The sequence below is a fragment of the Anthonomus grandis genome, chromosome 5 (assembly GCF_022605725.1).
Source record: "Anthonomus grandis grandis chromosome 5, icAntGran1.3, whole genome shotgun sequence".
In the NCBI taxonomy this organism is placed as follows: Eukaryota; Metazoa; Arthropoda; class Insecta; order Coleoptera; family Curculionidae; genus Anthonomus; species Anthonomus grandis.
Window position 1 is genome coordinate 805,688 of NC_065550.1, and position 13,860 is coordinate 819,547.

Genomic DNA, 13,860 nt, shown 5'->3' on the forward strand with positions numbered 1-13,860 from the left:
GGATGATTAATTATGAAAGCTCAGAGTTTTTCTTATTTACAATTTTATTGAACCCGGTGTTCTACTTAGTAGAAAATATGGTGGAGGTATACCTTATCTCAGCCAAAAAGGAGCTTTTAATGACATTGAGGTAATTAGGTTTTTTTTATTTTATGTTAAACGCCCATTAAACGATTATCTTTATGCTTGTATTGTTCTCATAAAATCTAAAAAACAAACATAACAAATATTTTAATGTAATTTTGATGACAACTTTAACACATGCCATATTTGAAACGAAAATTCATTTAGTTTCAAAAATTTTTTATCCTGTTTCCGTATGACGTCACCGTTGCAAGGCAAGAATATGAATTTTTCAAACTGTTAGAAACTTTTTAATCCAGTTTCATTGCGAGAAAACGTCTCATGTCAAGGAAAACCGCCATGATAAACATAAATCATAGAACTAACCCTAAATAAAAAATTAAAATGTGAAGTGTGTGTGTAAAATATCTATTAATAGGCTACGAAGAATATGAGTTTTGTCCATGGTTTTACTAACAGGACTGATTTTATGTTTTTTTTTGTTGTCTTGAAAAATGTAAAAATACCTTTACTCTAATGACGTACGCTAACCAAAAAACGCATAGAGTTTATAAACGGTGATATTGTTTTTATTTAAAGAATATAATCTATTATTAATAAATATTTATCATGTAAATATTTTTTGTAAATATTTCTGCCATAGCCTTGAAAAGATGAAGTCTTGAAATGTCATAGAGGCACTATAACAATTTCCTTCCAACTAGATGGTATTCTTTCTTCCTTCCATATATGGCAGATGAGCAGATAAAAATAACGTGGCAAATCTTCTCTTTGGAAATTCGGGCAGTATTTTGTCGCTGCCTGGAGTCTTGTTATGGTTAAGTCTGCTATTGACTTTAAAGATTCTTCTACCGTTGGTTCAGATATTACTCCGCTATACAGGGTGTCCCGAAATTACATCGCAATATTTTACCAGCCGTATCTTTGTCTAAAAATAAGACAAAGACTTAATATACAGGAATCTTGAAAAGTGAATCGTTTCCATGTTACAGGGTGTTTTATAATTCCTATTCAAGATGGTTTTTTGTTAATATTTTCGAAACGGTCGTTATTTTTCGAAATTTTTATCGTATACTACTATTATTGTTACTAACTGATTTTATTAAATTTTATGCTATATACAGGGGGTCGATTAAAATTGGTGGTCAACAAGGTTAAAAATGTCAAAACTTTTTTTCTAGCTACTTTCTAATAATTGTGGTAATAAAATCGGAAACAGTCAATATTTTTAATTTAAAAAGGTGCACTTGTCTTATTTCGATAGGAGCGACCGTTTTTGAAATAATCAGACACAAATGTTTTGCAACCTACATTCATAAAGTATTTTTGATCATGTTTAATAAAATTAAAATGTGTGTGGCAAATCATCAGGTATAAACATGACATACGACCATTATAAATACTTAGTTTTAATCAAAAATTGTTTTCTTTATTTAAAATTTTATTTCAAAATTGTAAATAATTGAGAAAAATTAAAATAATTAACTTATTAGCTAAGAAAAAAAAAACTGAAAATTCCAAACAAAACAAATAAACAAATTATAGCAAATGTTCGAAGTGGTTGCCGTTTTGTTGGAGACATGATCTTGCCCTACGCCTTATTGCGCGAGTAGCCTTTAAGATAGAAAATGGATTTTCCCTTATCTCATTAACCGCCCAATTAATCCTCTGAATTAATTCTTCACGGATATTAATTTCTACAGCATATACCAATTCATTTAAATGACCCCATAAATAGTAATCTACTGAAGTTAGATCTGGAGATCGAATAGGCCAATTTATAGGACCACCTCGACCTTGAACTCTCTGGTAATGATAAGGATGTAAACCTTGGATTCTTACCATTCTTTCTAAAAAAAAAACATTTTTTTATTTTTATTATAACCTATGTCGGCAGTATTTTTTTTTATAATATTTATTATTACTATTGAGCGGGGGATATGTGTGGCTGATGCTTGTTCCAGGATTTTCTTTGAAATAGTTTAAGACGTTTGAGAAATAATGTGAGAAAAAAAAAGAAAGAATGAAAAAATGAGAAAAAATTCAAGCAATAAACAAATTGTCAACAAGCACTGCCAACTACTATTTTTTATTTTATACATTGTTACCTTTTCAATACCAAGTCATGATTTACTTAAAACTTAAAACTATTTTTTTTTGAAACCGGAGGCTTTTAGCGAACTAAGAGAAGAGTACCTTTTTTTAAATTTTACTATCCAAATAATTAAAAAGTAACCAGAAAAAAAGTTATGACATTTTTATCTTTGCTGACCACTAATTTTTATATATAATATGGTCTTTCACCCTCCATCTCTATGTTTAACAAATTGTCAAAGTATTTTTTCCATGTTTCAATTACTTCAATTTTGTGGGAAGAGCGCATGATCTGGGTTTGAAGCTATATTTTATGTTTTTAACTTCTCTAAAAAATGTTCTACCATTATTGTTGGTACTGGTTGTAAGTTCTCTAGTATTCATTTTCATGCTCTCCTTCTTTCGTCTTGAAATTTTTGGGACTTTCGTTCTCTTTGGTTTATATTCTTCCCCATTTTGCACATTTGGTGCTTGTATGATTTTCTGCAAGGCCCGATTTTTTGACATAATCGTTTCCTCACATTTCCATTCGAACCATTTTTTTTTTAGTACAAGGTTTTACTTCAATTATGTTTTTTGTATTATGTATGATGGTTTTTTGTAAGATATCCCATTTTTTTTCGACACTTGTATAATTTCCCAGCACCTCCAGTGTACTTACCAAGTTTGTCTTATTCATCTTTTTTATTAGTATCTTTAAAAGCATCAATATTCTACAAGTGGCTTTTATTTTGCTTCGTCGTTTTTCTAAGCTGAGATCCTTATTCGTTTGGCTGCAACTAGGGAACAAACCTATACCAAAGACGCCTTGAAGAATGTAAAATATCTATTTAATGTCAACAACAATAACAAAGAACTACGTATGTCATATTAACAATAGTGATATTAATTTATATCCTTTCTGATAATGGTCCATAATAAAATAAATTGTTAATCAATTCTATCTGTTTGAGGTCTTTACAGAAACTTGCCACATTCTTCAGAATAAAATTAGCCGATTTCAGTAAACTTACCTTAGTACAAAGTTGCTTAGTTCGGTCACAAGACGGTGCTAAAATCGTTTTTCTTTGATTAATTCAAAAACTGCCGTAAGCCTATGAGTGAAATAAATTTCGATTTCCCAAAATCAAAAACGCTCAGTGTGTCAAAATAATTGCACTTAACAATTCAGACTTTAATTACGAAGGCCAAACCCGTAATTAAAACAATATTTAAACTAAAAAACACATTTATTATAATAACTTATAAACCCAAAAATAAAGGGACTCCTAGGTGGTAAAAATGTTCTATTTACAGATTCAAAATGGGACATAAAACGATTAGCTTTAAAAAATGCTACTAATACAATTTCTTAATTTATTATCATTTTAATAAGTTAAATAATAATTTAAGAATTAACAAAAATTACCAAAAAAGAGATGAAAAAAGTGGTTGGTTTACCCCTGTAACTTTAAATCGATTAGATTCATCAACATATTACAGCATTACACAAAACATTTCTTAGAAATAAAATCAACAAAAGCATTGAATGCCTAATTATGTTAGTACCTACGCAGGAAATTACACTTATATTTTTATGACAAAAGAAAATTGTTAAGGGATTAACCATCCTTATTCAGGGTGATTCTCCGGTAATGGCATCAGTGGATTATAGGAAAAATATTAAAAATTTGGGCACATGGCGGGGCACATATTGTCGGTCACCACATACAGAGGGTTTCGTTTATAGCTATATAATTTAACAATTTCTTGATTTTACTCTACATTTTTTATGATAAGTTACGCAGCTATGACTATAATGACTAACGACGAATTATTTTGTTACGCACGCGAAACTTCTACGAATGTTCGCATATTAATACGTTTTTTTCTTGTCAGGTGTAAGTATTAAAGTCATATTTTCAGGTTAATTTCACTGTAAATAAAACAGGGTTTTTCTAGGTTTGCCTAAAAACGGATGAATGAGAAGGTTTTATGTCATAGAAGTATTTATTTTATTTAGAGATAAATAAATTATAATGCTAATGTGCCATCTAAGAAGAAAAATCAAAACGGTAAGTTAACATATTATTTTAGTTAGTTAAATTGAGTTAAGTTATTACACAAGTTTAATTATTTATAATGTCAAATTAATGCTATTCAACAAATTAATTTCAAAATTATTGTTTTTTTACCACTTTTCGAAGTTTATTATAAAATAGAATTTTTATTAATTTGATTTTTATCTTATTGTTCTAGTTTTTGAGGCTGAGTAATCTACCTATACAACAAATAAAAATCCAAAATTTTGGCAATACGCATAACTCATCAAAAAACGGTAACTACCATGAATTAATATTTTTCGTAGTATTTTTTTAGTGTTATATTTAAGAGGAAGTTTTAATGCGGATTTTTTGTTTTTATTTAAAAATTAGCATAATAAATTTAATTATTTATAAAAATAATTATAAAAATAAATTTATAATAGTATGTGCAGACCACAGGGGAAAAACGATCCAAGTCCCCTTTTTTTATACCCTTTCCCTGGTACCCTAACGTGCCATAAAATATTCTTCAGAATACCGATCGTAGTCCACTAAAATCAGCGATATAAGTTTGGTACACTTTGGAATAACGATCCAAATCCGCCCGAACTCGACAAAGAACGGTCGAAGTCCACAATGTGTCCGCTTAAATCGTTTAAGATTCGTTAGCATTTTAGTCGTTATTGTTGTATCGTCCTATGAGGTTGTTGGCGTTGTCTATTGTTTGTTTTGCTATCTTGAAATGTCGGAAGAAAGTAATAGTAGTGACAGTGATATACCTTTAAGTGTTTTGAAAAACAGTAAAAAAAGACTAAAGCTTGGACGTGTAAGTGATGCGGCAAAATTTTTGAGAAATCATACTTATGAGACGGGTAATGCATGTGGCTGCAAAAGATTTCGTTGTTTTGAGGTTATATCTTAGAAAAATTTAATAGCCTAGAAAATAGAAATAGTCAAAACAGCCATTTATGCGGATTAATCGGGATTAAGAATGTTAGTAGAAGAAGACCTAGACCAAACGAGAACACAGCAAGGCTTAGAGATAACTCGTATACGTTTAAAGTAAGAATTAAATTAGATTGCGAGGGCGGCATGATGGAAGAAATTGAGGTATGTCAAAAAGCTTTTATATCGTTACACGGGATTACCAATCGCCGTATTATGACTATGAAAGACTACCTAAAGAAAGGCGGTTATTGTTTTGCTGATATGAGGGGGAAACATCAGAATCGCCCTCACCGATTGAGCTCTCAGTTAATCGAAAATGTGCGTAACCACATAAAATCTTTTAAAAGTAGGAAGTCACATTATAGCCTTAAAAAATCATCAAAGATCTACTTCCCTGAAGAACTCAACGTTAAGAAAATACACACAATGTACGGCGACAAATTCCCCAATAACCCAATAAGTTATGAAGCATACAGACAAATTTTCGTCAAAGATTTTAATATTAGTTTCGGGTATCGTCGCTCCGATACGTGTAGTGTGTGTGATGAACACATAGTTAAAATGAAGTCACTACAAGAGAAACTAAAGAACACTATCGAAAACGAGGCACAGTTCGAATTACAAAATAAAATTAAAGGTTTGGAAAATGAAAATAAATTGCATAAACTTAAAGCAGCTACTTTCTATACTAGTAAGCGACATGCTAAAATACAGTCCAGAAAAAATGAGTCAATTGAAGCTATAACCATGGACTTTTCCAAAAATCTTCCTACACCCAACATCACTACCAATGATGTATACTACAAAAGGCAATTGACCTTTGTCAGTTTTAATATTCATAAGCTCTCAACCAATGAGGCTGTTTTTTATACATACCCTGAGACTATTGCCAAGAAAAGTGCTGATGAAGTCGCGTCTTTATTACATGATTTTTGCCATAATATTCTAGGAAAAATTTTGCGACTCATGCGCAGGCCAAAATAAGAATTACACCATTATACGCCTCTTACATTATATGGTCCATAAAGAAGGTAGGTTTGATAAAATCAAAATTACATTTCCAATTCGGGGACACTCGCACTTAGAGTGCGATAAAGACTTTACTCTCATCAAACAGAAAACAAGAGTTGAAGTTCCATCCCAATGCTATTTAATGTTATTGAATGTACTACAGACATTTTCCATGCATGGACAAAATTTTTTAACCCCTTAATATAAAAAAACCTGTCCATTTCGAACAAGGCCAATAGAAGAACTAATAATAAGCCATCAACATCCACGAACAATTCAAATGCGAGAAAGTTACAATGGAGCTATGTCAAGTTTTGTTCTAATACCCCCAAGGCCAGGCATAGCGGGTGCAATACCGGACAAACTTTACAATGGCCTCATTCCTATTCCCAAGTTGAAGTATGACCAACTTGAGGAACTTAAGAAGTTTGTAGATGAAACGTCACAAATCTACTAAACTAATTTGCCTTATCATGCTAATAATAGGACTGTAGATGATGCAGATATGGTAAGTGACAGCGATGAGGTTATATTTTCTACTAATAATAAGATCATTTCTTTTTCAGCAAAAGTAACAATCAATACCAATGTCTATTATAATGTCCGTGCCAAACATGACGCGCTACTTCGGAATGAAGGTAAGCTACAACGGTCAAATATTAAGGTCCTTAGTAATGTTATATTCTTGTTATAGCGGCGTTCAAACCTAATTCTTGTGGACTTGGACCGTTTCTCGGTAAACCGAAGAAAAGGAATCTTCAATTTTTTTTCCAAAATTCTGTTTATTTTTTTATGATTTTTAGTAGTCCCTAAGTATTGTCCATGTTAATGACTTCTAATAAAAAAAAATAGTACAAAACGATTTAAACACAACAAAATAGATTTTACTTTCGTATTATTTATTTAAACAATTTACCTTAAAAAATAACATTTAAATCAGTAAAATGCTGTGCATCTGATCATGAAGAAGATGAAATGTCAGGAAATTTTTTTTCTTTTGAACATTGGAAATACAATAAAACATTAAATAATAGTAGGTGTTTAATCATTTTCCTAAAATTTGAACGAAACTTCTTTACTGTTCCAACCTGCACACCTTTTTTGAAAAGGTCGATAATCTAACCCTTTTGAATTTCTTTAAAAACTTAACCCGTTCTAACCAACATATCTCACCCCTATATTACTTTCCCTGCCAAGTTGCCAAATGTTTAATATGTTCATATTCACAGTTTTCCTCTAATTCATTGATGCAGTTCCCGGAGGCGTATTTACATTTTACTATATCACAGAGCACCATAGAACTCACCGCAATATAGTATGTAGTTGAGAATTGCGCTTATTTATCACTACATATTATACTATGCTACAGAGTATTAGAAAAAAAAAATGTTTTTATGTGATTTTTTTGATGCTGTAAAATTGGTAGTAACAGAGTGAATAAATGTGTTATTATTATTATTATTGGTTTTTGTTTCATTTTTGTTGGTGATTTTAATATAGAAGATGAGGCGTGTTAAAATATTTAATGAAGACAATGCCACTTTAAAATTTAAAAACAAGTTTGTAAACGTGTGTTGTATTTTGGGTTTTAGAATTTCGATAGTGTTAGGTTTTTTATTTTTATGTATTTGAATACAAAGTATGTATCTAAATAAGTACATATAAATTATGTTAGATTTTAATAAAGCGCTACCTATTTAGTTTAGATTTGAAATTTAAAGGGCCTAAAGCAATTACTTTTGCTTAAAATATGAAAGCAAAAACTCAAGAAATGGTTGAATTAGAAGCATATTTTTGTGTTAATGAGACATAATATACAGATTATTATTTATTTTCTTTTTATTTTACTCATCTACCTAATATCGTCTACCATAGATTGGACATGTCACCTATCTATAGACAATATTACCAAACATAAGGAGTTTATACGAACACCACTGTTAATCAGTAAGAAAAAGCTATCTTATGCATCTAATCTTTTTGTTATGAATACTAGGAATCATCTCTTTTATTTTTTTTATAGATAGTACCTATTTTAACTGAAATAATCCTAGGGGAAAATATTGATGACGTGTTTTTTGAAGATATGATGGATACTTCTAATATAGAAGTGATCACAAATGAAAATAACAGTAAAGAAAAAGATGACACACGTTTTTTTCAACAAGATATGGTTTCAAATTTGCCTTCATCATCTTCACATCCAGATGATCTACTTGACCCTTTCGCGTCGACTTTATTTTGTAAATTAATAGCCTGAAATTACTGTTGGGTCATGATCATATATGTCCCATCCAACTTTCAAAAAATACTGATGGTACATTATGCAATGATTTTTATACAGGGTGTTTCAGAACTATGGGATCAAAACTTTTGAGTATAGGGACCTATGTCCGGAAAAGTGTCAGTACGGCCCTAAGACGCGTTAAAATTTAGAAAGGCGATGAATTGTCTGAACAGGATTTAAGGCATTTAATTTTTGCCTTTTGTACATGATATCATCACAATAATTGTCCAAAAACCTAAATACTCCGATTTAAACGTGGCACCTGATTTTGGCGGACTTTATACTCATTTTCAATTATTCCAAATGCTTCGTCCAATGAAGTCTTGCTCTGTTTCTACTGGAGTTTCGTAGACCAAAGAAGCCCTACATGAAAAATGTATCAATTTTAATTAGGAACCTAGAAGGCCAAGTAACTGCGCCAACACTGGCAATACAACGGTGCCCAAACCGCTGAGCCAAGTTCTCACGTACTTGTACAAAAAAACAGCAACAATGCCTACTCATCTGTTGACAGACCAACGTTGCTGATGTTGAAAATCATCAGCTATAAAATTTTTAAACATTGACACTGAGATTTTTGAACAATTGTTGTAATGGTATCATGTACAAAGGCAAAAATTAAATGCATTAAATCCTATTTAGGTAATTCATCACCTTTCTAAATTTGAATCCGTCTTAGGGCCGTACTGACACTTTTCCGGACATAAGTCCCTATACTCAAATGTTTTCTACTGTTGCCTTGGGTAACCCCTAGAAGTTTGATCCCATAATTCTGAAACACCCTGTATAGCCCGAGGTCCCATCCGCATTCAGCAATGCTTGTCAATAAAATATTCAAGCAGCGCAGTCAATTATTTTAGAATAGTAGTACAGTCAATTAACCGACGGCGTACTATTGTTTTTGCTTCAAATTTAGCAAACATTGTGTTAGACAGCTTGAAATAATTACGGATATTTTTTCGAATATGTCTAGGTAAGTTTTTAAAATTATTTGTTAAAGTTAAGTGTTTATATTTTACATGTAAATTAGGAAATTCTTGTTCTCACCGACTTTTACTTTAGTTTATTATCGTCCCATCAGCATTTTTTATATAAAACTCTTTTTTAGGAAACGTTTAACACAAAGAGAACTAGAGGCTTTAGCAGAAGCAGGTTTATCATCAGATGAAGAGGAAGACCCCTTTAAGAGCAGGGGATCCGAATACGAGCAGGAAGAAACGGATTCCAGTGATGATTCAGATTTTCTTGAGGTTAGTAAAAAACGCAAGAACAAAAAAAATTGCGATAAATAAAAACAAAAAAATGAAAATTGATTCTAATGAACCATCAACGTCATCTTTCATTTATTATTTTATTTTATTTATACATCTTTCTTTTATAAGCATTTTTTTCGTTATTTCAGAAAAGTTTCCCCAGTGTATTATCCATACAAGCAGATTAATGTTAAAAAATATAAATCTACATTCTGAAGCGAACCCTATATTTTAAAATTAAACCAAATTAAGAATGGATTAAAGAAATTACGTTTTACGCGTACGTATTTCCGTACCTTTAAAACCCCACAAGTAGTGAAGCGAAAAGTCCGGATGAATCGTCCGTTCAATCCGAATATCAAATTATTCCGAATCAATCCGGATATCTAAATCGTCCGGATACACGCCGCCCGTTCGACCGACAATGAAATAAAAGCTTGTACGAGGCTCACGAAGTTCCACGATCCACCGGCTAAGAGAATCCGAATTAAATCGTCCGGACAAATAACCCGGCAATCGGCAATATCGTCGCGGGGCCTTGTGTAAATATTGCTTTATCTATCGTTATTGTACTCATTACAAACATAAGAGACAATACGAGAACGCCCAACATTTTTAAGGGTCGCCTGATCTTCAGAAGTTTTTTTGTAAACAAAGCATTTTTGTATTGATATTTTGCATCGTTTAAAATACACTTGATTTATTACATACATAATTAGCTATTTTAGTTTTAACATCATGTAGAAATCCGTAAAAACGAAATGTCTAATGGGTTGCATAATGCATACCTTATATTCGAAAAACAGCTATAAAAAACGTTTATCGGACGGTCGAACATCGAGCCCGAAGGCCGAAACATGGCATAATTTGTCGAACGGGCGAGACATCGAGCGGATGAATTAATCCGGATGAAAAAACCGAATTTTCAATTCATCCGAATCAATATTGTCCGGATATTGAATTAATCCGGATTTTTTTTACAACACTACCCACAAGCTACTATTAAAATTTTTACAGTACAACACACCTTCACATCATTAGGTATTTGTTTTCAAATTTTCCAGTCGCATCATATTCATTAAATATTTAAACATCCTTATATATATAATATATATAGTATATCGTCATTATCGTATATTACACAGTAATTAAATGTGTTACTACCAATTTTACAGCACCAAACAAATCACATAAAAACATTTTTCTTTCTAATACTCTGAGGCGTAGTATAGTATGTAGTGATAAATAGGCGCATTTCTCAACTACGTATTATACTGCGGTGCAGAAACTCAGAGTTCTATGGTGCTTTATGCTGTAGTATAGTATGTAAATACGCTTCCTGGAGAACTACCCTTTATAATACGCTATAATATATAACATAATATAAGGCGATCATATGTACGTTTCACGACGTTTGGGTAAAACATTTTTCCTTATTATTGTGCATTTGGTAAATAATGATAATTTAGAAGTATGCTTTAATATAAATATGTTTTGGCTTAAATATAATCATACAATTTACAGTGACCAAATGGAAAGGAAAAATATGCCGTATGCTTACCATGACACAGGCAAAAGGCAGATCAGATTAAAAGTAGATTTTCGTATCATGAATGACCTAAATTGCCTTAGAAAAAACAATAATAAAATCACAGACAGGTGAAACTAAGATATGGGAAAAATCTAGAAAAAAAACTTTTACCAAAACACAAGGTCTGTCACAATTACGCCAAATAATTCCCTAGACTCAGCCACTATCAGTCATTCAACTCGATTACTTCACTGGGTAGTCCGACGTCGTTGGCCCTGCTCGGACCCTGTAACCCGGTCGCCACGTTCTGGGACGCCTGAGCCAACTGGAGCGCCCTGAGCTGCTCCGGCGTGATGTTCAGGTTGCCCAGCTGCTGGTTGTACATTTGCTGCTTTTGCATCTGCAACTGGTACTGCTTGATGTAGTTTTCTCGCATTCGCTGCGCTTGAATGGCCTGCATCAGACGGATCTCTTGTTCCACCCGGGCGTACATGCTGTAGTCGTTCTCGAACATTTGAACCTAAACAGAAGCTTATGGTCAAAATCATAGATTTATAACTAATTGTTACATATTATATTCTATTAAATATAATATTGGATAAACTAAACAAATTGGAGTACAAAAGGACAGAAGGGAGAAACAAGGGAAGGGAAAGACTAGAAGATGGGTACAGGAAAACCAAGGGAAAGAGAAAGAAATGAGGGAAACTCAATAAAGGTGACTCCTTCGGGGATCTTCTCAAAGGGGAGCCGACTAGCACCAACCACCTTGGTAGAATGGCGTGGGTTCAACAAGAGTTCAAAGCGTCACCTGTTTTATTACAGATGGACAAGAAGATCTGATGACCAACAAAACAGGAAATCACTAAAAGCGCTATACGTATAAACCTGAAAGAAAATCTCACAAGGAAGAACAGACAAGGAAATTTATAAAATACTGTAACGAAATTCGTGAACACACTTTTATTGTCAACGTTAAAAACGCTAACCTAACTCGCCTTGACTGTCGTTTAAATTTTTTCCAAGGTGAAAACGGACTAAACAATTAAAACTGAATGAAATGTCATGAAGCGCGTCCTTTTTAAAACCCGATGGAACAGTTTCGAAATATTTAGAATTATCTTCATTGTTTTTGTCGAAAGAGACCAATTATTTTAGAATACTGACAGTCAAAGCAAGCAAGTATACAAATTCTAGAAAATTAAAACTACAAGGATTTATAATATAACCTAAATTGGGGCCAAAATGAGGCTCTGAAACAAGATGAACTACTTAAAAACTATACAGGGTTACTGGTAATTCGATACATTCCTTTGGAGATGCGATAGGGGAGGGGGTAAGAAGTAAATTGAACCCTAATATGTATTATGCAAAAGTTGATAGTTTTCGACATATTTAATTTTTTCTGTTTTTCTTCAAAATGTAGACCTTAGTGGTTTAAAAGGCAGTTTCCAGAAAATCCGCTGTATATTTTTTAAACTTTTTAGGCAAAATACATGCTCAACACAATAGTGTTACGTTTGTAATGGCAAAAGTCCCGCAAATAGTTGTAACCATAGGTAAATTCTCGATGCAAAGTGTAATGTTTTTTTCTTAAATAAAATACTACACTTTCTAGTGGATATTTTTTGAAAAAAAATTATGCTACATTCTTCAAAATTTCCTTAAAACTTCCTTATTACCTAAGCTAGCTCATAGGATACAAATGCTTAAAAGTTAGGTGACATGGTTTTGTATTTTTATTATAAATTGTAAAGTAACGCATTTATCAGTATTTACCTTCACAAATCTTGTTCAAAATGAGAGCCTCTATTGCGAATACAGGCTCGGCAGCGCCTTCTCATTTCAGTCTTTGTTGTTCTAGTTGTTATGGTATTCCTGATCTGCTGGGCAGCGTTGGTTATTCTTTGGATAAGAGCTTTCCGGGTAATTATTGGGGTTGCATAAACCAGTGCTTTCATTTGACCCCATATGCTATAATCAAGCGGGGTTAAGTCAGGGCTTCGTGCTGGCCAAGCTATTGGACCTGACCTGCCAATCCAACGATTCGGAAAACGTTCATCCAGGAACTGCCGAACTGACCGCCGAAAATGAACTGGACAGCCGTCATGTTGAAATATCATTCGTCCTCTAACGGCGAGAGGAATATCGTCAAAAAGATCTTGTAGGTCATGTCGTAAAAAATTTTCATAAATATCCCCGTTTAAATGGTCTGGGAAAAAATGTGGTCCTATTACATCCCGGCCAATAAGTCCCATCCACACATTTACAGAAAACTTTCTTTGAAAACTGGTTTCTCTTGTTAAACGGGGATTTTCTTCCACCCAAAAATGAAGGTTATGAAAATTTGTAATGCCCTCATGACTAAACTTTGACTCGTCCGTCCACAAAATGTCGGTTAAAAAAGTTCTATTGTCTGCATCAGAATTTATAATAAATCTGCAGAATTCTACCTTTCTTATCGGGTCCCCTTCTTCCGATCCTTGGACAGGCGTATAATGGTAAGGATGGCTTCCCATTTGCCGAATCGTGGACCAAACTTTCCATTGCGATGATCCTGTTTGTTGCGCTACGGCATTAGTGGATGTGGTTGGATCGTCTTCAAAATGTCTTAATATTTCCTCCTCA

At 32.7% G+C, this 13,860-nt stretch overlaps 1 protein-coding gene across 4 annotated transcripts in view; it reads right to left on the minus strand.

Moving 5' to 3' along the window:
• Positions 1–3,388: 3,388 nt before the first annotated feature.
• Positions 3,389–13,860, minus strand: part of LOC126736016 (transcriptional regulator ATRX homolog) — a 181,542-nt gene continuing 171,070 nt past the window's right edge. For all 4 annotated transcript variants that reach the window (XM_050440201.1, XM_050440200.1, XM_050440202.1 and 1 more), the window contains one exon: positions 3,389–11,752. In XM_050440201.1, the coding sequence (XP_050296158.1) occupies positions 11,459–11,752 (294 nt within the window). In that variant the 3' untranslated portion in view covers positions 3,389–11,458. The remainder of the gene's footprint in view (positions 11,753–13,860) is intronic.